Raw genomic sequence first — 23,265 nt, 5'->3', positions numbered from 1 at the left:
CCTAGCCGACACCAATTAAAGAGATTATGTCTTGAGCTGAAAAGAGAGCTATAGCCTTGTATGTTAATGCCATGATTACTTACGACAAGGTCACCACACTCCATACAACAGTGTGTGACCTCAGTGAAATTAACTTCAGTGTTCAAATGCCTATTAGGCTGATATTTCTTTCTTTGCTCTCCATACCTTTCTCGCTGATAGTCCCTTTGTGACACGGCATACTGGAACATGAGCGGAAAACAACTTTCTTTGTTGAGGGTTGTGGCTGACCCACTCCAACTGCCCCCCAACCACCACCAAAAGACCGGAAACACAACACTGGTCACACAGACAATCTGCTGGCCCTGCTTTCACCGAGGGGAACGCGGCACAGATGTTGTCAAAAAAATAAAAAGCTATAGCCTATCTTCATCCAAAGAGTTTCAGATCCAGATCACAAGCCAGCCAACCAGAGGGAAGTTATACACTCACCTAAAGGATTATTAGGAACACCTGTTCAATTTCTCATTAATGCAATTATCTAACCAACCAATCACATGGCAGTTGCTTCAATGCATTTAGGGGTGTGGTCCTGGTCAAGACAATCTCCTGAACTCCAAACTGAATGTCTGAATGGGAAAGAAAGGTGATTTAAGCAATTTTGAGCGTGGCATGGTTGTTGGTGCCAGACGGGCCGGTCTGAGTATTTCACAATCTGCTCAGTTACTGGGATTTTCACGCACAACCATTTCTAGGGTTTACAAAGAATGGTGTGAAAAGGGAAAAACATCCAGTATGCGGCAGTCCTGTGGGCGAAAATGCCTTGTTGATGCTAGAGGTCAGAGGAGAATGGGCCGACTGATTCAAGCTGATAGAAGAGCAACTTTGACTGAAATAACCACTCGTTACAACCGAGGTATGCAGCAAAGCATTTGTGAAGCCACAACACGTACAACCTTGAGGCGGATGGGCTACAACAGCAGAAGACCCCACCGGGTACCACTCATCTCCACTACAAATAGGAAAAAGAGGCTACAATTTGCACAAGCTCACCAAAATTGGACAGTTGAAGACTGGAAAAATGTTGCCTGGTCTGATGAGTCTCGATTTCTGTTGAGACATTCAGATGGTAGAGTCAGAATTTGGCGTAAACAGAATGAGAACATGGATCCATCATGCCTTGTTACCACTGTGCAGGCTGGTGGTGGTGGTGTAATGGTGTGGGGGATGTTTTCTTGGCACACTTTAGGCCCCTTAGTGCCAATTGGGCATCGTTTAAATGCCACGGCCCGTTGTTTCTGACCATGTCCATCCCTTTATGACCACCATGTACCCATCCTCTGATGGCTACTTCCAGCAGGATAATGCACCATGTCACAAAGGTCGAATCATTTCAAATTGGTTTCTTGAACATGACAATGAGTTCACTGTACTAAACTGGCCCCCACAGTCACCAGTTCTCAACCCAATAGAGCATCTTTGGGATGTGGTGGATCGGGAGCTTCGTGCCCTGGATGTGCATCCCACAAATCTCCATCAACTGCAAGATGCTATCCTATCAATATGGGCCAACATTTCTAAAGAATGCTTTCAGCACCTTGTTGAATCAATGCCACGTAGAATTAAGGCAGTTCTGAAGGCGAAAGGGGGTCAAACACAGTATTAGTATGGTGTTCCTAATAATCCTTTAGGTGAGTGTATATGCTGGTTTAAGATAAGGTCTTCTCCTCAAAGCCCTCATACATCCACATATCTAGGTCATACACAACTGCCCACTGAGCTCCGGTGCCAGGTATGTTCAGACTGTACAATGCACTAGTTAGAGCTCATCGGGATACTGTGGACAGTTCTGGGCTCCACACTTCAAGAAAGATATCGCTGCTCTAGAGGCAGTTCAGAGGAGAGCAACCAGACTTATTCCAGGTCTGAAGGGAAAGTCCTACTGAGAGACTGAGGACCTGAACCTTTGGGACAGAGGAGACTACGTGGGGACTTGATCCAAGTCTTCAAAATCATGAAAGGCATCAACCATATCAAACCAGAGGAGCTTTTCCAGATCTGCAGGGACACACGCACCCGGGGACACAAATGGAAATTGGGCTTCAAGACAGAAAACAGGAGACACTTCTTCACACAGAGAGGCGTCACAATCTGAACAAACTCCCCAGCGATGTGGCTGAAGAGACAGGGAACATTCAAAAACAGACTGGATAAGATCCTTGATCACTCAGTTATTAATGAACACCAAACGAGCACGATGGGGCGAATGGCCTCCTCTCGACTGGACACTTTCTTGTGTTCTTATGTTGTTATCCATCTTTCACAACCCAGAGCCGGGGTAACGTGTGCCACGGTCTCACTTAAACAATAACACACTAACAACCCAGAGCGACAGCCTCACAGATCTGTAGCCGCAAGCCCTGGGACCCAGAGAGCCAGGCTGACCCCCACAGTGTCCACCCCTGTGCCAGGGCAGCTAGGACAGTCCACCCCAGGGGGCAGGAGGCCAGGGAGGGCAGGACATTGCAGCAGAGAGCAGGGATAACACACTGCATTCCCCACGCTGACATCAAGACATTTCCCAGCACTGAGGTCACCGCCAGCACACTTTATTCGTGCTGTTATTGTTACTATTATTATTACTATGTTCAACAAGGAGCGAGAAAGGCCAAGCAGCTCATACTTCCTTGTGCTAAACCTCGCCCACGCCGCTGCTTCCTTTGCGTTAGGATTGAGACACACACACACACACACACACACACACAACCCCTCGTAGGTGCCGTACACCAGTAGTGTGCAGTTGTATGATTTTGTATTATCTTCCCTCTGTGCTCGGGGCTTGTGGCGCACGGATAAACAGAAGAGTGAAGTGTCTGAGCAGGCCAGCAATTTCACAGCACACCGTGGCGGGCGAAGCTGGGCAAACTCATTTCAATCACAAGTAATAACCTTTGCTTGTGATGACTGGTAATTGCGAGTTGCAAGGATTACTCTGCCGGCGAACGTAAGTGCGGATCTGACTGGATGCAGAGCTCCGATGTTTCTGCATACGGGCTCAATGCACCACAAACACTGCAATCATTATTCCCATTATTAGGCTTTGCTTGTTTAGTTGTTTTTTTGGAGTGAAAAGCTTTGGAAATGCATACATACAAATACATACATACATGCATACCTACATAAGAACTCTGTAAATTAACATCTGTGCTAGCGCTGCTACTGACATGCCCTGTGTCTCACACCCCGGGGCAATACAGCGCAGTAAGATCACGTTAACTGAGCAGCACAGCCCCTAACGAGGCAGAGACCACCTTGGTGGAGCCCCATCCCACTGACAGGACAGCCCTGTCAGATCCACAGAACACCTGTCCGGAGCAGACCATCGACACTGGACAGACCTCTCTCCCAAGACAGATAGATGCCTCACATCTTAAAATATCTACCATACAGAGGCTGTTGTATTGAAACGCACACACTGTCCGTTACATTACAGTGCAGTGGTTTTACATTTAATGGGACAGAGGACGAGTCTGCTTAAATGAGACCTTCCACTCAAAAGGAAGATAACTTGTCATGCTTTGAAATGTTTCTAATGAAAACTGTGAGGGCATCTGCTAATAAATAAACACATTAATTAATTAGTGTCATAAAAATGTTCGTTTGTTTGTAATCAAAAGAAAATGGTTTAAATTATTAAACAGTGCAAAGCAGCTCTCCCTGTCTCTACCTACACAAAAGCTTCCCTCTAAACTCCTCCAAACACAAGAATCCTTGAGACCCACCATTATGCGCCCCTTGTTGCGGCTGTGGGAAGGAATAAAACCTCTGTCGTGTAAATCAGTTTTGTTTTATGAATACCATAAAATATATAGCAAAAAACTGCATTATTTCAATCTCTATCACAAAATCCTACACATTCACAGACAACAAAACAAGTGCATTGTTCGTATAATCATGTCACATACAGTAGCCTTTTAATGTATAAACTGTACGCACGGTTTCTCATTCTCTTATAACATTCATATTTGTTTGTTTTGATGCTGGATTGAACCGCCCCTTGTAGCCAATATAGAGTCATTATTCCAGTGCTCAATTAAACATTCATAATTCAGCCAGTTCTGATTATGTTGCATAGGAAAATAAATGCATTGTACTTTAATCTAGTGCAGTTTACATTACGGATCCCCGAACGGCGGCCACAGGTGGACTCACACACATAGAACCGTGTGTTAAAAAAATATGCATTTATTTATTTAAAAAAGAACATGCTTAAAAATGTAATTATTATTGTTGTTGTTGTTCACACCAATTAATATAAACAAACAAACTATTCCTGAAGGTTATTACTAAGCAGAATAAGTGGTGTGTTATTAGTGGTGGTAGTATTAAGATTTAATTCGATAGCAATTCGATATTGCAATGAAATACTGAACTGGGTCAAATGTTTAATTACAATACTCTGCACACCCCGTGTCAATAAAAATAATAAAACGGCTAAACGCACAAGGAGCGGCTACCGGATAGACGTAGACACGATGCTTTTACACCCAATAACTTACCCGACGGAACAAACACTCGACTATATTTATAATTACTGTACAAATATATAAAGCCCGGTATATAATACACAAACTAATCGCCCATCAGTGCAATGTTACGAAACAAAAATCACTGGGAAAAGTAGTCTGTGCATTTCCTCCCTATATCCATTAAAGTTAAACAAGAAAAAAGCAGCATATAAACAAACTTAACAGCCTAAACGCATATTTCCAAATATAATTTTAAATAGCCAAAAGCTACAGGTCAATCACCGATCTTAAACAGTTAAAATAAGTCTAAATGAAATACAATTTAAAAAATACAAATACAAATCTCTTACCTTACTTCCTTACACTTTACAATTCACATTCTTTCTTAAGTTTACAGAAAAGCCCAGTGTTTGAAAAAAATAAAACCACAACACAACTGTTTTCTCCCTCCTTTGTGTGCTAAGACGTTAATTGCAGGCGGTTGAACCGAGAGCCGTAAATCAAGCACTGTCGAGTACAGAAATGTGTGTCTAATTGTTAATTAAGGTACCTGTTATTGTTCCACACAGAGACCACCCAGGCAACTGTTTCCTCCGAGCTCTCTCCCCCAACAATGAAGGGACCCCTCGGTGTCTGCCCCGGTGTACAGCCGGGGTAACAAGACTGGGGAACTTTTGTGCTTGTTCGCTCTATTAGTTTTGTCAATAATAAAATAAAGAACTGAAGCAATCGCCCTGTTTGCAATGTGTGCACATGGACATATTCAGAGCCGAGTCAAAGCCAACTACACAAACAAATACAGATGTCGGTGTGAATCTTAATTGAATGATTAGCTGTAGGAAAGAAGTGATCAATATTCGAATTATTGCCCCGATTGGAATTGTATCAGAAGCTGGTGATCATATTTCTCAACCAGAATTAGTCGCGATGGGAGAGAAAGATGAAAAGATGGCAGAGCCGCAAAGCAAGGAAGGGTGTGAGAGGTAAGAGTAGATGCAACCTGTGGATTCGCACACTTTGCATTCAAATTCAGAATAAAGCAAACTTAGCATTTATCTTTTGTATTTTTTTACGGTATGGAAAAAATGTTATGCACATTATATGTGGTTAGTTTATGGCACAATGCTTTCCCGAGTATTATTCCGATGCCATGAACATGTTGGCATCCATATTAAAAATGCAAAGAATGCCTAATTTCTTTGGGCACTGCAGCTATTTTGCTACACGCTGTATGCTGTAAAAAATTAAATCTAATTACAGGATCCATCACGATTTTCAAGCAAGTGTGGGGATCACAGGTTCAGGTGAATTCTTTAGTCTTTTGTGTCTCGGAAATAGTCGTTTTATTTGGCGTGCTATAATGCAGGAGAAAAAATAATACACCTTGGCTTAAAATTAATTGGGGGCATTAGACTGCTGTATCATAAGTGACAAACAGCCTGTGACAAACACACAAGGAAATATTCTGAGACTTATGATGTTAAATAAATATCAATGGAAGTGGATGTACCCGTACGGCAAATGAACAAGCGCAAGGTTTTTTTGTTTTCTTCTTGTGCTATAAGCGCTCATTTATTATTGTTTAACTGCAAGTCACTACAAACTGAAACAGCTCAAATTCTGAATGACGTAAATATAAAACTAAATTTGAATATTGTCCCGCATAGACAGTATAGGGACATGTTAACATTGTTAATAAACATTGTTAAAATATTGAATCAACTGTAAAAAAGAACATGAATCTGGCCGACCTAGACGTGTTGCTTTAGAAGTACTGGTAAATGTTTCATTTTGTATTTGTTTATGGTTTTTGTTGTCCGTTTATCAATCTGTAAAACGCTCTGTGCATACCCTACGGCGCTATACAAAATAAAAATGCAATATTGGGATTTATAACCAGCTTTCTTTTATAGACTGAATATTAATTTTGTATTATTATGATTGTCAGACTGCGTTTTGTTTTCAGTGTTTCTTCAAAGCTCCGCTCATTATTGCAAAGTTTGTACCAGATTAGAAGCCGAATGTAATTGATAATCAGCGCCCGGTACACGACTGTAATTTCCTTATATGGCAAGTATTGGCATTTTGTTTAAGGACAATTTAACTGTGAGAGATTTTCACCAAAGCACAATGTGCCTTTTTAACACAGTAATGTTTTCCCCACACAGACTCAGAATTATTGTTTGGTGCTTTGTTATATTTCAACACAAAGTTGTTTTCCTTGAACAAACACAGAATGTTAAATGTGACATTAGTTCTAAAAGTGGTTGTTTTCTATTATGATGATGATTAATATTATCTTAATCAGTGATGAAAAGGTCCTTTGACTAGGACTTAATTGTAATCTGTAAGACAATACATTCCTGAATGTGTGAAGCTGGGTGCTAGAGACATCCACAACACGAGAGTGCACAGGGCTGTCGTTGCAGCTGGTGTCTCCTCATAGGAAGATGCATCCCCAACACAGCTGTGAACCCCAGCAAGTCACATACAGGTTGGGACACTTTCAATTACAACTGATCGTGCCCTGTGATCGGGAAAAGCGCATCCAGCCCAAACATCATGATCAGATCAGACGATCCTTATTCGGCTGTGACAGTGGACTATCCACTGAAACCTCTTCTCAGTATCATGTATAGATCATCGATTGTCAATATCTACAACCTTGCATTGGATACCTGATTGATTAGCCCGTTTCGGAAATATCTGTATATACTCAAATTCTCGGTATGATAAATGTATGTGTGTTACATATCTTATTGCTATGTTTGTCTTCTTTGATGTTATTCTATGCATTTTAATATTTAGATGAAACCAACTGTAAATAAACACAAGTGTGATGTTGGCCTCGATTTATGAAGATGTCCTATACAATAAAGTGTGGCCTCTTATCAAATTAGCACACCCCGCTTCTATTCAAGCTAAAATGACTGAAGCCATATGGATTAAAGCACGTTCAGGCACTCCGGTCCAGTCAGAGAGGGGATCTGCAAATAAATCTACCCTGCAGCTTTTAAAAGACTTACATCTCCGAGAATAATTGGACAGCAACTCGACGTGAGGATTACTTGTGATCAGTATAGGAACGGGTCCTGAAGGGAAAGCGGACAGGCATTTCTTGAAGTTCAAAACCAACATATCGGTGCAGCTCCCAATTAGTACATGTTCGGTACTCCATGTTTGCTAGTTACCACCTGGTCTTACAATCACTAGACAATGTGAGAAAGATCACGATTTAAACATTTCCCTTAAGCTAAAATGAATAAATGATTACCTACAGCTTTGCTGAAATGGATACCATCGCTGAATTACGGTACGCAGATAAACAATACTGATCAAATGTAGATAAATTATACTGATCAAATGTCTCCGAACTGACCTAGTGAACACCGGCCAACTCTATACCGATAGCAAGGGCGTAACCGTATGGCGCTATAAAACGAATTAACAGAAATCAATTAGCGAAGTTAGAAACCTCAATCAAACGCACAGGGAATTGAATTAACTGCTAATACTACAAGCATACAACGATTTACTGTGCATGGGAATTAGTCTTAACAAAGGCTGTTACAGTTAATATACACAGAATGTCCTTCAGTTAAATGGTAATTTTTAAATCTTGTCCTCTCTCAATGTGCCCGAGGAGCATGGGACCAAGCGGCCACTCCTAATTGTAAGCATTTACAAGAAAGTCACAACTGAGGTGACTGTATATTCAAACTGCTGTCGCTGAAAGCAGGCATTACATTTCAAGTTCAGATTTATATGCAGTAAGGACGGATGCAACCTTGCTTTACAACCGCGTAATGAACATATATTGCATCGGGTTTGTTTTTTTACGAGTTCATTCGTATAGGACGGTTGGGCTGTGAAGTTAATTCAGATGAATGTAGCAAACCGATAAATAGTAACTTCTTGATTTCTGTTTCTGCATAGAAAACCCTGAAAACCCCTCCCAGGGCTCAGGCTGACCTATTGAATGTGATTTTACATTTTGAAAATAAAAGCTTTGCATACAAATTAATAAACAAAATCAAATAAATTCTATGAACAAGCAATGCCCTTCACAAATGCCCAAAAGAAAAGTCAGTGTTAAATTCCTTAAGATATTAATTATCTGAACCAGACAAGTCTTGTGAAGGAAATTATTCCCGTCTAAATCCTATTGGTGAGATACAATACCCATTCACAGTAGAGAAGCGACTTAATTCTGTGCTGCTGTATCCGTGGATGCGGGTTAATTAATTTAAAATATGTTTATACATCAAAACCTGTCTTACTGCATTATTCATAGTCAAACCTTAAAACCACGAAACTCTTCAGAGAGCAGATTATTGTGGACTATGTTTACAATTTACAGTGTGTCTCAATTCAGCCCCAAGGCCATGAGCTGGTTTGCCAAACTGTAAATCCACTTACAGCCATGACAATATGCATGGAGTCTTCTGGATAATATTTAATACTCATCCACCGCCTCTTATACCCTCTCCTGCCCCCCCCCCAATGCAGTGCAGACGGTCAGTGTCAAGTCATTCTGGACCGAGTAGCGCTCAGGTGAAGCGAATTGTCTCAGAGGCCACTTCCACCCCCCTCTCTCTCCATCTCCCTCTCTCCTCGGTTCCTGCTGATGACTGACTGATTCCTGAGGAAGCTGTGGGTGGGGCCCGTGAAAGTGCCTTGAGGTCGAGGCTGGTATAATGCACTCCAGTGAGATGGCGAACAAACTCTTCATGGGATCCAAGACAACAGTTCTCCAAAAAGAGCCCAATTCTGTCACTCTCCCTTGGCAGAGAGAGAGAGAGAGAGAGAGAGAGAGAGAGAGAGGACTCTCCATTAACCTTGCCCCGTCATCCCACATGAAAAAGTCTTGGCTGCTCAGCTCTTATCACAAATAAATGAGTGATTACCATAACCTCACACCTTTTTTCTTCTTCTTCTTCAAAATGTTACAGACGGGTGAATGCTATTGGCTCATGAAGTCGAGGACAAGTTTGGAGAAAGAAAAACCAAATAAAAAAACAAAAAAACTGCTTTAATCAAACAGAGTCCCACCCTCTTTTGTGTTTCCATACTTATTGTTTGGGTCCATTTTAAATGCAGGTGCGAGTGTGTGTTTCACTGCCCCATTCAAACATTGTGTTATTGTGTCTGGGGATCGCTGACAGTTAAATCAGTCACACGAAAAGTTATGAAGAGCAAAAATAAATCGGCCAATAAATATTTATCTGCTGGTCTCAAAAGAATAATAAAAACATACAACAGGGCAGCACACACAGATTAAACCAACCGATTTGACAAGTGTGAAATAAAGCCATCACAATAAACGATATATAGGTGTGTTGTAAATTATTTATTCGTTTAACATTTCGTACGGGTCTCCTTTAGACCCGGCACTGTAGCACTGTCTGTTTCTCTGTCCTCGTCCGTTTGTCCCCAGTGCCTGGCAGGAGGACGGGAGCAAAATCATATCTAACACCAGCACCATCCACTTCCACAGCACACACACCGCGGAAGAACAACAACAATGAGGGGACACAACTACAGACCACTTGAGTTGACATTCGGAAAAGGAGATGACAGAAGAGAACACTGCGGGCCGGTAATCCAGAATAATACACCGGCGCCAACTCATGTGGGCGAGGGACTGGTGCAGAGAAAACAAGTGTGAGATCCGCTTGCCATCTGGGTGCTTCGGTGGTCCACTGCAGGCGAGACCGGGCCGGGGTTGGGGACTCCCTGCATCTACTGGGCTGTGTTTGGGATGGGGAGCACCGGGCAGACGCAGGGAGTCCCCGGCCAGTCGTCCTGAAGACGGAGAACTGGGTGCGTTCCTCCTCTTAGACTGGCGAACACTAACTAACCCCCTCACTCGATTCAGGAATTCCTATCTAGATATTGTTTATTTGTCTGAACGTCAAACCTAAAAGCGGTGTACAAAAAAAGAATACAAAATCGAGCGAAAACACTTGCTGCCACTGGTATTCAGACACAGGGCGGTTGGCACCTCTATTGAAATCCTATGGACCCCTATTGTAGGACACAGTACCAGTCTGCTATAAGGGCAGTGGAATAGAGGCTGGTTGGGGCGACAGTGAGGGATACTGGGATACTTCCCGTGGGCTCTCTCCAACGCTAGCCTGCACCTCGGAATGCATGTGGGGACATGTGACATCCAGCGAGCGCTAACTTTCTGTAGGAAACGGGACTGAGTGTAAAGAATTGGGTCTGTCGTGTCAGTCATATGGGCAGTTTCTGTTCACTGCGAAACGGGAGCTAGTGGGCCTGTTGCTGTATCTTTCCTGGACCCCCCTAACATAATAAAATGGAAACTAACGGGTCCAGCTCATGCATCACATAGAAGTAGTCAAGTATTCATGGAATATAAATATACAGAGGGGGAAAAAACAACACCCCACACTTCGGTATTGGTCACAAAGACGGGCACTCCCGTCAACAGTACTGAAAGGCCGGCGGGAAAGGAAAAGAGTGCAGAAATGCCAAAAAAAGAGATGTGTAAAAATTAGTGCATTATGATTTTTGCTCAGCCACTCCCATGAAGCTCCTGCAGTGCGAGGACAAAATGGGCTCAAACTGGACTACCAAAACGGGGTGCTCGAATGCAGGAATGACAGGAGAGTGAAACAGCTTCGCAAGCACCATGAACAGGCTATAGAGAACCTTTAGGGCAGCCATGAAAAGAAATAGCACTGCAGTTTGCTCTAAAATGGTGGCCACACTGCCTCTCTTTTTGAAAAGGTATGAGGTTTAATCAGCAGTGAAAAGCGTGTCCTTCCATTACCAGTCGTATTTCAGTAGTCGTTCCAGACGTGCCTAAAACTGGCAGGAGCCGCCGGTGACTTTGGCGAGAGAGGCCAGGAGATCGGGGCCGTCGGTGGGGGGAAAAAACAAAACAAGAAAAAACTAGCCGACAAAAACCAGCAGCAGGGGGTGGATATCCATTTGGTCCCGCTAGCTGAAGCCTCGGAAGAAGAGGATTATGGGATCCTGGGGAGAAGAGCATGTGTGCGGTCAGCCTGGGGTACATGGACGGCATGCTCAAGCCCCCCGCCTCCGAGTTCACATGGTTAGTTCACAACCAGAGGGGTACGTGCTCCTGGCCTGCACCCTGAGCCACTTCCCCAGGAGGCAGCTCGCCCCCCCGGCCTCCGTTTCCATCCCAGCTAAAGGTAAAACACAAAATGCACTCAATCGCGGCCTCTGTGGATTGATTCAGCAGGCAAACAAGCAGCATCCCCTGAAAGAACAGGGTGGGACAGGGAAACGGGGTGCACCAAAATACACAACCACTCTGACCAGTAACGGGGACCTGGCAGAGTCGGGGGGACCCCTGGAGACTGCCACAGCATTAGAACCGTTCATGAACACAACATGCTGTGAGTCAAATGCACCAGAGCAACACACTCATGCAAAAACACACCTTTCATTTCAATTCAATTAAACAATACCAGTTTATTTGTGTTTTTAACATAGGTAAGACATTTGACATTCCTCATATCTGCACTCTGAATGGTTTTGACACACTTACTGAAGAACAGCATTTCATTCGGCCAATGAAAACGCATCCCATTCATCAAACATTGAGTTGTAATTGAATATTTAATGAAATGTGCTCGGCTACGGGACACCAGACGGCAGACCTACATGAGGAGTCGCCGCCCTTAAAGAACGAGTTCCCGTCAAACCCTCACCCGGGGGAAAAACGAGGTCGTGTAACCTAATTCGAGTCGGAGATCGTCTCGGGAGTGCTGCGTAACGAGGCCGGGCCGGCGATTGTGTAACGCTCGGCGCACAATCGGGCAACACAGACGACGACCCCCACAACCGAGACAGAGAGGCTGGATGGCATCTCTGCCTGCTACGGCTGGGCTCTGTGTGTTCAATCGCATCATTGTGTGGCTGCAAACAAGCGAGGGAAGCTGGTGCTCTCTGTGACAAAGCGACCTCGGGCTATGGGCGCACACACATACACACACACACGGGGAGCAAAAACGACAGAGCGAGAGAAGGAGGGGAGGGAGGAGGAGAGAAACTTGTCCCTCTAAAGGTCATATTTTGATCCGACATGATATTTTCATTGAGATAAAGTCGCGTCGGGTCTGACCTTGGTAACAGTGCCTCCGAGGCCGAGCGGCGATTCATTCTCTATCAACGAGCAGCTGGAATTGGCTTCGTCGGCCTGGGCGTCCACGGCGCGTCTGAGAGCAGACAGATCGGCCGTGCCTCACAAGACCCCTAGTAAAAATTATTTAATGTATCTAAAGCTCTAAGTAAATTGGATGAGAGCCCACTGACATCAGATCTCCAGCCCCAGGGTGGTTCAGGCTAACTGCAGCGTGGCAGCGTTAGTCAGAATTAATGGCTTCAGTGAGAGAAACAGAGCATGACACGAACTAAATAATACAGGGAGATCGGGCGGCTGGCTGCGGTTCACGTTGCCCTTTTAAATGGAACGTATACTAATAATAATAATGTTAAAAATACAGTATATGCATTTTGACCCACATCGTCCATTTATTTTTGTTTATTCATGGCTGCCACTGAAATAGCCTTGCAGACGAGCTACCGAGAGCGATTACCGTCCTGTGCTTAACTCTCCGATGTCACAAGCATGCCGTAGTTTTTCCAGGGGGGGGGTGTAGCTTTGTTCGGCAATCCCAGGAAGGTGGTGGTGGCGGGGGGGGACTAAACAGAACCGGAGCTTTAGTGGGAAAGTTGTTTTTGTGTCTCGCTATTTCGCGGCTTTCGATGTCATATGCTAAAAAAACACAGGGGGCTGCAGTTGGCGCAGGCGCAAACCCCCGTCCTGCCTGGAATGGCTCTGAAAACCACTTCCCCGACGATCCCCGGCCGCGGTAAACATCAATTACTGCACATTAACTCCCGGAACAGGGGCTCGGTGTAATTAAAACATGGCTTTAATCTGCAGTCATTTGTCTTCGTAATTTTCCAATGCATTAAAGCCCTAAAGTACGCAATTCGGAGACGGAAAAACACTCGTAACCTGGAGAGAAATTAACTTGTTTTATCCCAGAGTTCATCCTCCATTGTAGCTTCGAAATGACTGTTTGTTTTTTAGGTTCTTCTGCTGTAAAAAGAACACTCTGCAAAAACATCACACTTCACAGCAGGGCTCACATCCAGAGCCGTTGGGTTGGGCTAAACTAAAAACTGCTGCCCGTTTTTTAATGTTTTTAGGTCTAAAGAAACTGCCGTTTTCATCCGTGAATGAACTTGCACTGAAACGGATGCAGAGTCACGCACACACGCACGAAGAAACAAATATCAGCAACATGAGCTGAGCTTGTTCACTAAAATAACTCCTACATCATGGCTCGGGCATTCAGTCGTCGTGTTGTTTGTTTCGTGTCGTTCTAATCGAGATCTTCCTTTACTGCGGACCAGGTGTACTGCTTTCACATTCTACACCTCTGACTTGTACCTCTAACCAAGCAAGGAAAGAAAAAAAGAAAGGCAAGCCAGAGGAGCAATTTGGCGGCTGTCGTCTTTGTGGGCCGGCTGCCCTGGGTGTTGCGTTACAGCGGTCGGGCCCTCGACACAAAGATGAGGGGAGACGTGACTGAGCCGCTGGAACAAAGGGGTCCTAATGAGACCCACTCTGAGGCCCAGGTGAGAGCGCCGCCCCGGCCTGCGCACGGCTGACACACAAGTGCTGCCGGTCGCCGAATAGGTATGAATGGTGCCACCCCACACCCCAAAAAAAGGACCCAAAAAACAAAATGCAAGGGCGTCTGCTAAGAAATAAATAATAATAAGGAACACTACAGGTAGCAATTATCCTCGATTCCAGAGTTCCTGCAGTGCCCTCTAGTGGCGCGCCAGGCTTCTTGTCTTCGGTTTGTTTTTATGAGCAGCCGGTGCCAGGCGAGACGCTGGTACAGCCCGGCACAAACAGCAGTCGGTGCCGTGTGTAACCCTGCCCTGCCCAGCCCGAGGCCCACAGGGCAGCAGTGTGGTCAACTGGCATCTGCCTACAGAGCGGTCACTTCACGTTACGGTATTTCAGCTTCAGCAAGGTCTCCGTCGGTCTTGTATCACCGAGCCCCCCCAGGTGAGCTCACATGCCCTCCAGCAACCACACCGCCCTTTCCAAAGCCCTCCCCTCTTTGACCGCTTTATTCCGGTGCCCTTCCCTCCAGGGTTTTTAGCCACTGACGCCATATTCAGAGAGACGTCAAAGTCTGTCTCTTAACGACCTCAGAATAATGCATAAGGAATGACGATTAACCTAAATCTGGTTGTATTTGCAGTGGGGATGACACACTATTACAGAGGCCCCTGTGGTTGTTGTTGCCGTTTTTTCACATACAAACAAATGAATAAAACAGAAATTCCTAAATACACGTTTAAACATCTATAAATAAAGACAGCAGACTTTATTCCGCGTGAAGCCCTCCGCAGATTAACTGGGAAAGGAGGGATGTTCAGCATAATCAGTCTGGTGACAGAAACCTGTGGCCAACTACCCCATTCGACATCAGTGATTAAGGGCAGTAATTAGACCTGGGGTCAACTGTCGTACAAAATCAATCAATTACAGCCCAATTACACCATTGCCACCATTAAGATTTTAAAATTCAATAAAACCCTGAATCTTCTGCTGGATAATTGGGTTTAATAACCATTATAATAGACACTTTACCCTTTTATACGGCTTTCATATCACCTCCCGTGTCATGGCAATTCCACGGCGCAACTGTTACTGAACAAACGATCGTTGCAATTGAAACGTTAATTATAACTGACCCTAGGTCTGGCAGAAGCAGTGGGGAGAGGCTGAGTGGCATCTACACGAGACCGCAATGACATCGGCGCACAAAACGTCCCAAGACCCCCAGGGGAAGCCAAAAAGAGATGGTGGGGGGGGGGGGGGAAACAGTGACTGCTGCCGTTTCAGAGCATGACATCACCCTCCTGAATGTGCGCGTGATGTCACTCTCGGACTACATCACCCTCGGCCCGTACTGCTTCTCTCTTCCATGTCAAATTTAGCATTTCATCTGCTGTGTGGTCTTCTGCGTCTTTTCTACATGTCTTGTGATCCATTCGATAGCGTCCTTTGTCCATCGTTGATCTGTTCTTCTGGCAGTGTGTCTAGCCCATCACTACTTTAACATTTTTGTTTGTTCTCGGATCCATTCATTTATTTTTCGATCTCTTCTTGCGATTCCAAGCACACACCTTTCTCTGCTGCTCTGTGTTGTCCGCAGTTTCTGTAGCGCTTTCGCCAGGTGACCAGGTTTCACAGCCATGAGTGAGCACTGATCATATGCACTGATCCAATACTTCTCCAGGCAAACGGGTGGCTTCCTTTCAACAGAGCGCCGTTTCATCCTAACACACTCCACCCCAATTTCACTCCTTTTTTGTTCACCCAAGATCCGTCTGCGCTGATTTGTTGTCCAAAGTAGACCTAACTTATGACCAGCTCGGCGTGCCGGTGCCTCGCGGTCCTCGGCCATCGCACATGACCCAGCTGCGATCGTGTTCCCTGCTGTGTGCTTTTAAAATCTCAAAGAGAGGAACGACTGTTTAAACCAAAACAATGGACAGAAGTATCGTTTCTCAGAGCGCTGTCATGGTGCGGTGATCAGCTGCTCCTCCGCTGTGAGGTTTTACCCCCCCCGTTAACTCACGGCATCGGCATTTCCCTTCTCTCACCCCACCCCCTGCTATCCGACGCCGACAACCACGCCTCGTCTTCCCACTGCTTAACAGTGTGCATCATCTGAACTCGCGCCCTTCTACCGTGGCTTCTGACATTATGCTGACATTTAAACTCACCCCCCTCCTCCCCGCGCACCGTCTCCTCCCGGCCTTGGCCACCTCCGACGCCATTTCACAGAGTGTGATCCCGGTGCTGCAGCCTGCGGTCGGCCGGTCGAGGAACTCATCCTGTCATTTCTTTATTTCCGATTCTGGCCATGACAGCAGCCAGCCCATCATATGACCACACCTGCTGGGTCTAACTGCCTGAAGGGGCCTGGACACAGAGCCTGGCGTGAAGTGCCAATGCATACAGCGGCTCGACGGCAGAGCCTTTGCGTAGCGCTTTGGGTCAACTGCCACGGCGCTACGACAGCAGGGACATTGAACTCTGCGGCCACCCACTCCTCTACATCATGTGACCGCAGGCAGTGCGAGTCCGACACACGCAACACTATCCACAGGCACCCACTGGTGCAGAGACCAGAACGGTCCCCGTCGAGGATGCAGCAGAAGGGTCTCTTCCTCATCAGACTGCCAAAGACAACCATATTTTGATATGGTAATCTCATTAACGTTTCTCTCCTCAATTATTCACTTTTCTTCTTCCTCTGTGACAGACGATGAGGAACTAGATGCCAAGAATGAAGGGCGTTTGTGATTCACAGCCAGAGAAGATATACAAGAGCCCCCCCGTCTCCCCCGAGACCAGCGGACTTACAGTGGCTTAAGGGGCAGCCCAACACAAATCACCATGAAACCATCAGAACTTACTTTTAATGACAATTTTAAAAAAATTTGAATACTTTCTTTGAACAAACGTTTCAGAGTCGATATAGAGGTACGGTGTATATTTTTAGAATGAGTAGAATACCCAACAGTGGAATTAAACGAGTACTAATACTCGTGTCCATTCCATTTAATGACACTTTGATGCGTACTGTTTTCAATGCTATAAAACATGGCAGATCCCAATGAAACCACAAGTACACAACGAAAATCGACGGCAAAGCTTAGCAGATTCACACTTGACGTCCGAGAAACCCGAAACCCCCGAACACACCTGCAAGAGTGATGTTTTATTTACAGCTGCTGGAAAGTGTGCAGTGCAACTTGTCACATTAATAGTTTATCAAATGTCAAGAGGCCGAACTCGACTCGACACTGGCGCGGTCGGGACACGTGGAAAAACTCAGATGAAGCCGTACAGCTCTCAGGTAGTAACCCATTTATTTAGTGGCACATTTGCAAACTAGATTATTTATTCAAATTCTTTATCTTCTCACCTGCAAAGAAAAAAAACAAAAACAAAAGGAAAATAAAAAAAAAAAAAGAAAGAAAAGCAACAACTCACAAGCAAGGAATGCAATTTTCTTCAACTGACTCCAAACAAATAGTACAGTCTTCAGGTTAGGAACAAAGCTTTTGACAAATATTTTTCTCCTTTGGAATCAGTACATAATACAAAATATACAATTACAGAACGCCTGCCTGAGTCTCGTCACACAGGCCTCTACGTAGCAGTTGAATCAACATGGACAATAATTTACTATAGCATTACACAATCTACATACAGGAAAATATTTCTGCTTTGTTTTATATATATATATATATATATATTTATATATATAGATTTTTTTCTTATTATTGTTAGACATGAGAATTGTATTACTGCTCCATACGTTTTACATCTTCTGAAGTGTAAGCAAATCAATCATGCTTTACAGGTTTCCACAGATTGAGTTATTATTATTAAAAAAAAAAAAAAAAGGAAATAAAAACAAACAAAAAACATTTAAATTACCAAGACACCAGGTAAAAAGTCTATTAGATGGAAACAATACATTACACAAACCCACAGAACAAACATGATTAAACTGATGAGGCTTTTGAATGAGATCCAACAAAGCTGGGGCGGACCCCCGTGACGCGGTGGGGGGGCCGCCGGACCTGCCAGTGCTGGGGTAGAGTTAATTTAGTAAGGCAAAATGGTGAGCTTATCAGTGAAGGAACGGTTAGCAGGGAGGGGGGCTGGTTTGCCGATTTTCTTTTCCAAATTGGGATCCCAAAACAGTGAGTCTCAGAGCACTACCCGCCACTAGCCTGTCAATCATATCGACGCTGGACTATAATTAGGCAAACAGGCGTTCGCTAGAGTCGGTGGGTCGTATCAAATCGGTGTACAAGTGCTGGTTATTTCGCCTGGCGTTCGCCGACTGCGGTAAGAAAACTTGAAATTGGAGATAGTTTTTAAATTTAAATCGTCTTTTTATTGTCTTTACGAAAAGCTTTTTCAAAAGCCCATAATGTCCACCAATCAGTGCAAACGTTACTTTTCGTTAAATTGTACACAATAGTGGTTCGTCAGCACGACAACATACACATCAAGTTTTTAAGGTATATATATGTTTTTATATATATATATATACACATGAGAATTCATCATTTGCTTTTTGTTATAGTTCCTTGTAGCATCCAATTCAAATGTATCTCGAGCAGTTTGAACAAAAACAGAAAGAGGGAAAACTGTAGATTATTATTATTTGTTTTACAGGGGGAGAGAATGATCAATAGCTCATTAATATCAAGTCCAACTTCAACCATTTTGCGGGGGGGAAATGAAAATTCTGTAATAAAACCAGCAACCACCATAGCAGACACCTGTCTCACCAGTTCGGAGTCTTTTGTCACTACAGTTCGCAAGATGGACACTTTCCACGTGCTCAAAACCAACGGGTCACTACTACACAACCCCGGTTTACAGTTTAACCCTTTCCCTTACAGAAACGGTGCATCCAAAGAGGGCCAGGTACGCTACAGGCCGTGCCGATGAAGCCCACTTCACAACGCAAGGCCAATGAGACGAGTTGGACGCAAAGCGAGGGCTAACACTAGTGTATGTGCGTGAGGCACTGCAGTCTCCCTGTGTTGCTAAAACAGATCACACCAAACACGGTCTTAGAAGTGCTACAAAACATTTAAAAACAATAAAAACCAAACCATAAACTATTTGCAAAGTTGTTTGTTTTTCTACTACTTTCTCGGTCTATTACTGTAAGGCTTCTCTGGCAGGCAATAACAATAACCCCAGAAGAAGTGCTTTTAGTATCAATCACGAAGAAGAAAGTGTTTAAAAAAAATTAATTACAGCACATCAAAGACTTGAAACAAACTTAAGAGCGTTTCCCCCCACCCATGTGACAAAATAACACATTTAAAAAGACCCGACGACGGGAATAACATCCTTTAAAAAAAAGACGGTCCCAGATTAGGTGAACAACGACAACTACACAAAGTCTAGATCTGTAATGTCTACAAAGTGGAAATATAGAAATACAGTAGAAAATCAAGAGTAGTTTTGCTCGTTCTGTCTCTTCTACAACAAAAGGTGTTTATTATTTCCAGTCTGAAAAGATCAGCCATAAAATAAAAAATAAATATAAAATACAGCCAATGAAATAGCTTTAGGCAAAGGACTCAGAAGGTGAAGCAAGAGAGATTTTCCTTTGTTTGTTATCTGCTTTATTTGTACACAGACGTATATGAATTCCAAATTCTCTTCTCTAATAACTTCGATTAATATATTAATTATAGCTTATAACCCAAACAAATGCATAGAACTGTTCATCCTAAAAATCGAGAGGTTGTGCATTTGTGCGATGTTTCCCTCGGTTCGCTTCACGACAAGACGGTGTGAGCGCGCTCACGTGATTTCCAATTCTCCGCCACTTAACCCTGGTGGTTGACATCGTGTTTCGTAAATAAGGCTACATCAGCTGTATGGTATGGAGACAGTCGCACAAGCACACACACGGACACACAGACCCAGTACAGTCATGGACCAGCGTTTGCTCCTCCTTTACAAACAGGAAAAGTGAATAAACTGTGGAGAATGAATCGGATGTGTTTTAAATACATCCACAGAAACAAAATGTTAAAAAAAAAAAAAAAAGTATATGCATATTAATCTGTCAAAATCCTGCATCTTATGAACAAAATTGTACACCCAATGTGTTGCAAAGGATTAGGACAATATTAGCTGTGACTGCACATGCAAAACATTAATAACAAACAACACTTGGTTATTTATTCTCCTATGATGATTTCTTTTTTCCCTGATTGCTTTCTGCTTGGGTGCAGGAGAGAAGGTCAGGCTGTGATCGTTACATTTAATGCTCTGGTAAAATCCGGTTCACTGCTTTATTAAAAAAGAAAAAAGAAAAAAGAAAACCAACTTTAAATTAGAGGCTAACAATTACATCAGATTCATTAGATTGTCAGTTTTCAAAGGATTAAATTTTAAAATCAGTGCGTTACCCTGTACTGGTTACAGCAAAGATAACCAAACCTCCAGGAGAGAAGGAGTTTACAAGCAACAAATATTGATCCAGGATTTATTAATTTCTACGCTTTTTAGGTTTTTATTTAATATGAGAGAGAAAGAGAGAGAGAGAGAGAGACACACACACACACACAGAGAGCAAGAGAGAGAGAGAGAGAGAGAGGACAGGGACACAGAGAGAGACATTGGCCAACTCATAACGCTGCTATTAGGAAATGTATTTAACTCATGCAAGTCCAAAAGCATCGACTCTTCACTGCATATTAACTATAGCTTCAGTCAGTGAATCACATTGGTTAAAAAAATAATAATAATAATAATCTTCCCCTAAAAGCACCCAATCGCACCGTCTATAGCAGCGACCCCCCGGGCGGTCAGCCTCCTGAGGAAGTGGCCCCCCAGCAGCAGGCGAGACGGACCGGTCCATCCCGGCCCCGCGTCTCGTCTCGTCCCGCTTCTGGTTTTGTTCTTCGTTTTGAGAGAGAAGTGGCCAAAAAAAAAAAAAAAAACACAAGCCAAGCCAAGGAAGATGGGGAATGTGACAAATAAAAATAAATAAAAGCTCTACCTCTTGGGTGGCAATGATCTCGTGTACTGGAGCCAGAGAAAATGGGTTTCCTGAACAAACTGAAGCGACTACCTACCTACACTGAACACTTTCCCCCTCAAGCGGGGTCTTTAAAAACTACTGCGACTACGACCCCAATTCCTGCTGGGTTGTTCTGTTGTCCCCCCACCCCCAGCACATTAAGTTAAACAGTCCACCTTCACAGAGAAGGAAAACAAAATGTAGTTTCTCCACAGAGGAAAAAAATTAAATAAGTGTATTTAGTGTTGTTGTAGCTCAGGGTCCGAGAAGGCAAAGTCTTCAGAGGAGCGGAGAGAGTGTTTTGCGTTTCCCCCCGATCCCAGGGGCGTCCCACCGCAGCCACATCAAACACGGTGTTCACCACCAGCTCCGGGGAAGGGGGGACACGGGACAGAGTGAGGGGCAGGGCTGAGCTCAGGGGGGCGGGGGGCCGTAGAGAAAGATCAGGAGTCGTTTTTTTTTCCCCACTGACTCGAGTACAACGAAGACGGGGGCCGAGCAGTGCAGAGGGCAGAGGACACGGAGCGAGGGCGGGCGGGGGCCACAAGAGGGACGTCAGGGGCCACGGTTTCAGTTTCGCCGATTTACAAAGGTCTAGCGTTGTGTGCACTTACAGATTTTACCCGTTTCTTTAAACAATAAAAGAAAAAGAAAAAAAAATACAAAATCAAGAATATGGGGGGGGAAAAAAACCCAGTAGGACAAACAACAATATTCACTGAACAGATATGAGTTGCATCCCAGCAGAGCAGAGGAAGGCAGGGCGTGCTCTCAACTCACGGACACCAGCTCCGTCACACACAGGCGCTTTTTTTTTTTTTTTTTTTCCATCTTTTCATCTTTTTTTAGTTTTTTTTTTTTTTTTTTTTTTTTTTTACAAGGACAATTGCACTTTACAAAAAAAAAATAATAATAATAATACAACAACACACACAAAAAAAAAGCAGGAGTCCAATCATGACAGCAAACGTGTAATAAAATCATCCCCACCCCCAACCCCACCCCCCCCAGCCCGGACTTTCGTGGTTTGAGAAAAAATACAAACAAACCAAAAACAGGAAAAGAAAAGCAGGACCCAAAGGGACCCCCTCTTGACTCCCGCGGGGGGGGGGGGGCGCTCCTCGCGGCGGGCGTTTCTGTGGCTCCTCCTCCCCCAGTCACAAATTCCCTTCTTAAAATAAAAGCTCTGAGGATTGACGGTCGAGAGAGGGGGGCTCGATGAACGGTACTCTTGGTTGGCGGCTGTATGTAAACGTTGCGCTACGCAGGCGACATTTACCACATGTCGTCGGTCGAGGCTGAGTCCTTTACAAAGAAAAGGAGGGAGAGCCCTTTAAAGCCGGGAGCGTCCACAACAACAGCACTTTCTGGATATCCCAGACTGAAAAGGTTAAGAGAGCTTTGAGAACTACACAGGAAGTGTGAGGCTGGAAGCGCAAAAATCGCGGTGAGCACAGGCGCTGCGGACTGATTATCTGAGACATGGCAGAGGGAGAGGGCTGGGGTGGGGGGGTGTTACAAACTGATGGAGCGCCATCGGCCGAATGCGAGAGATGGAGCAAGACAGTGAGTCCGGGGGAGGAGAGGAAGGGGAGGAGGAAATCAGAATCGACACACGGATGAATGAAACCCTTAAAAATAAAAAGAAAGCAAAATAAAAATACTGCATGAGAAGCGCAGGGGTGGTTTCGTCCGTCACCCTTTAAAATAAGCGGCTAACGGTGATCGGTGGAGGCAACGGCGAGGGAGGCGCGAGAACCGGCCTACGTTGCCGGACGGGGAGGAGAAGCCGTGCGATGCGGGAATCGCGCTGAATCACAAGCGCTGGTGACAAGGTGTTAAAGTCTCGCCACGCATTGGAAAAGGTCCTTTAATAAGCCGTGGCGAATTAATTACTCCACCGGTACGTCCGGACAATTTGGGGAAACCAAATCAACAGAATACAGCTGATTAAAAAGGTTAAAGGTCACCAGGACAGGGCCATCTCAAAGGCTCAGAAAAGTAAACCTATAAGACGTGGTTTTAATAAGTTAACAACTGGAACCTCTCTTGCCTAATCCACCCGGTACAATTGCTGTCCC

At 44.4% G+C, this 23,265-nt stretch overlaps 1 protein-coding gene across 9 annotated transcripts in view; it reads right to left on the bottom strand.

Moving 5' to 3' along the window:
• The window catches only part of ppm1aa (protein phosphatase, Mg2+/Mn2+ dependent, 1Aa), a 57,420-nt gene that overhangs the window by 25,344 nt on the left and 8,811 nt on the right, over positions 1-23,265 (bottom strand). Inside the window, exon 6 of one of the 9 annotated variants that reach the window (XM_066694778.1) lies at positions 9,833-11,513. The exons of 6 other annotated variants lie outside the window; for them this stretch is intronic. In XM_066694778.1, coding sequence (XP_066550875.1) covers positions 11,478-11,513 — 36 coding nt within the window. In that variant the 3' untranslated portion in view covers positions 9,833-11,477. Of the gene's footprint in view, positions 1-9,832; positions 11,514-17,464; positions 22,490-23,265 lie in introns of those variants that run through there. 2 more of the 9 variants (XM_066694779.1, XM_066694781.1) reach the window with 2 other exon arrangements.

This window comes from Amia ocellicauda, chromosome 21 (genome assembly GCF_036373705.1).
Source record: "Amia ocellicauda isolate fAmiCal2 chromosome 21, fAmiCal2.hap1, whole genome shotgun sequence".
In the NCBI taxonomy this organism is placed as follows: domain Eukaryota; kingdom Metazoa; phylum Chordata; class Actinopteri; order Amiiformes; family Amiidae; genus Amia; species Amia ocellicauda.
The sequence above is the reverse complement of the archived record's forward strand: the minus strand, read 5'-3'. Positions and strand labels throughout refer to the sequence as shown.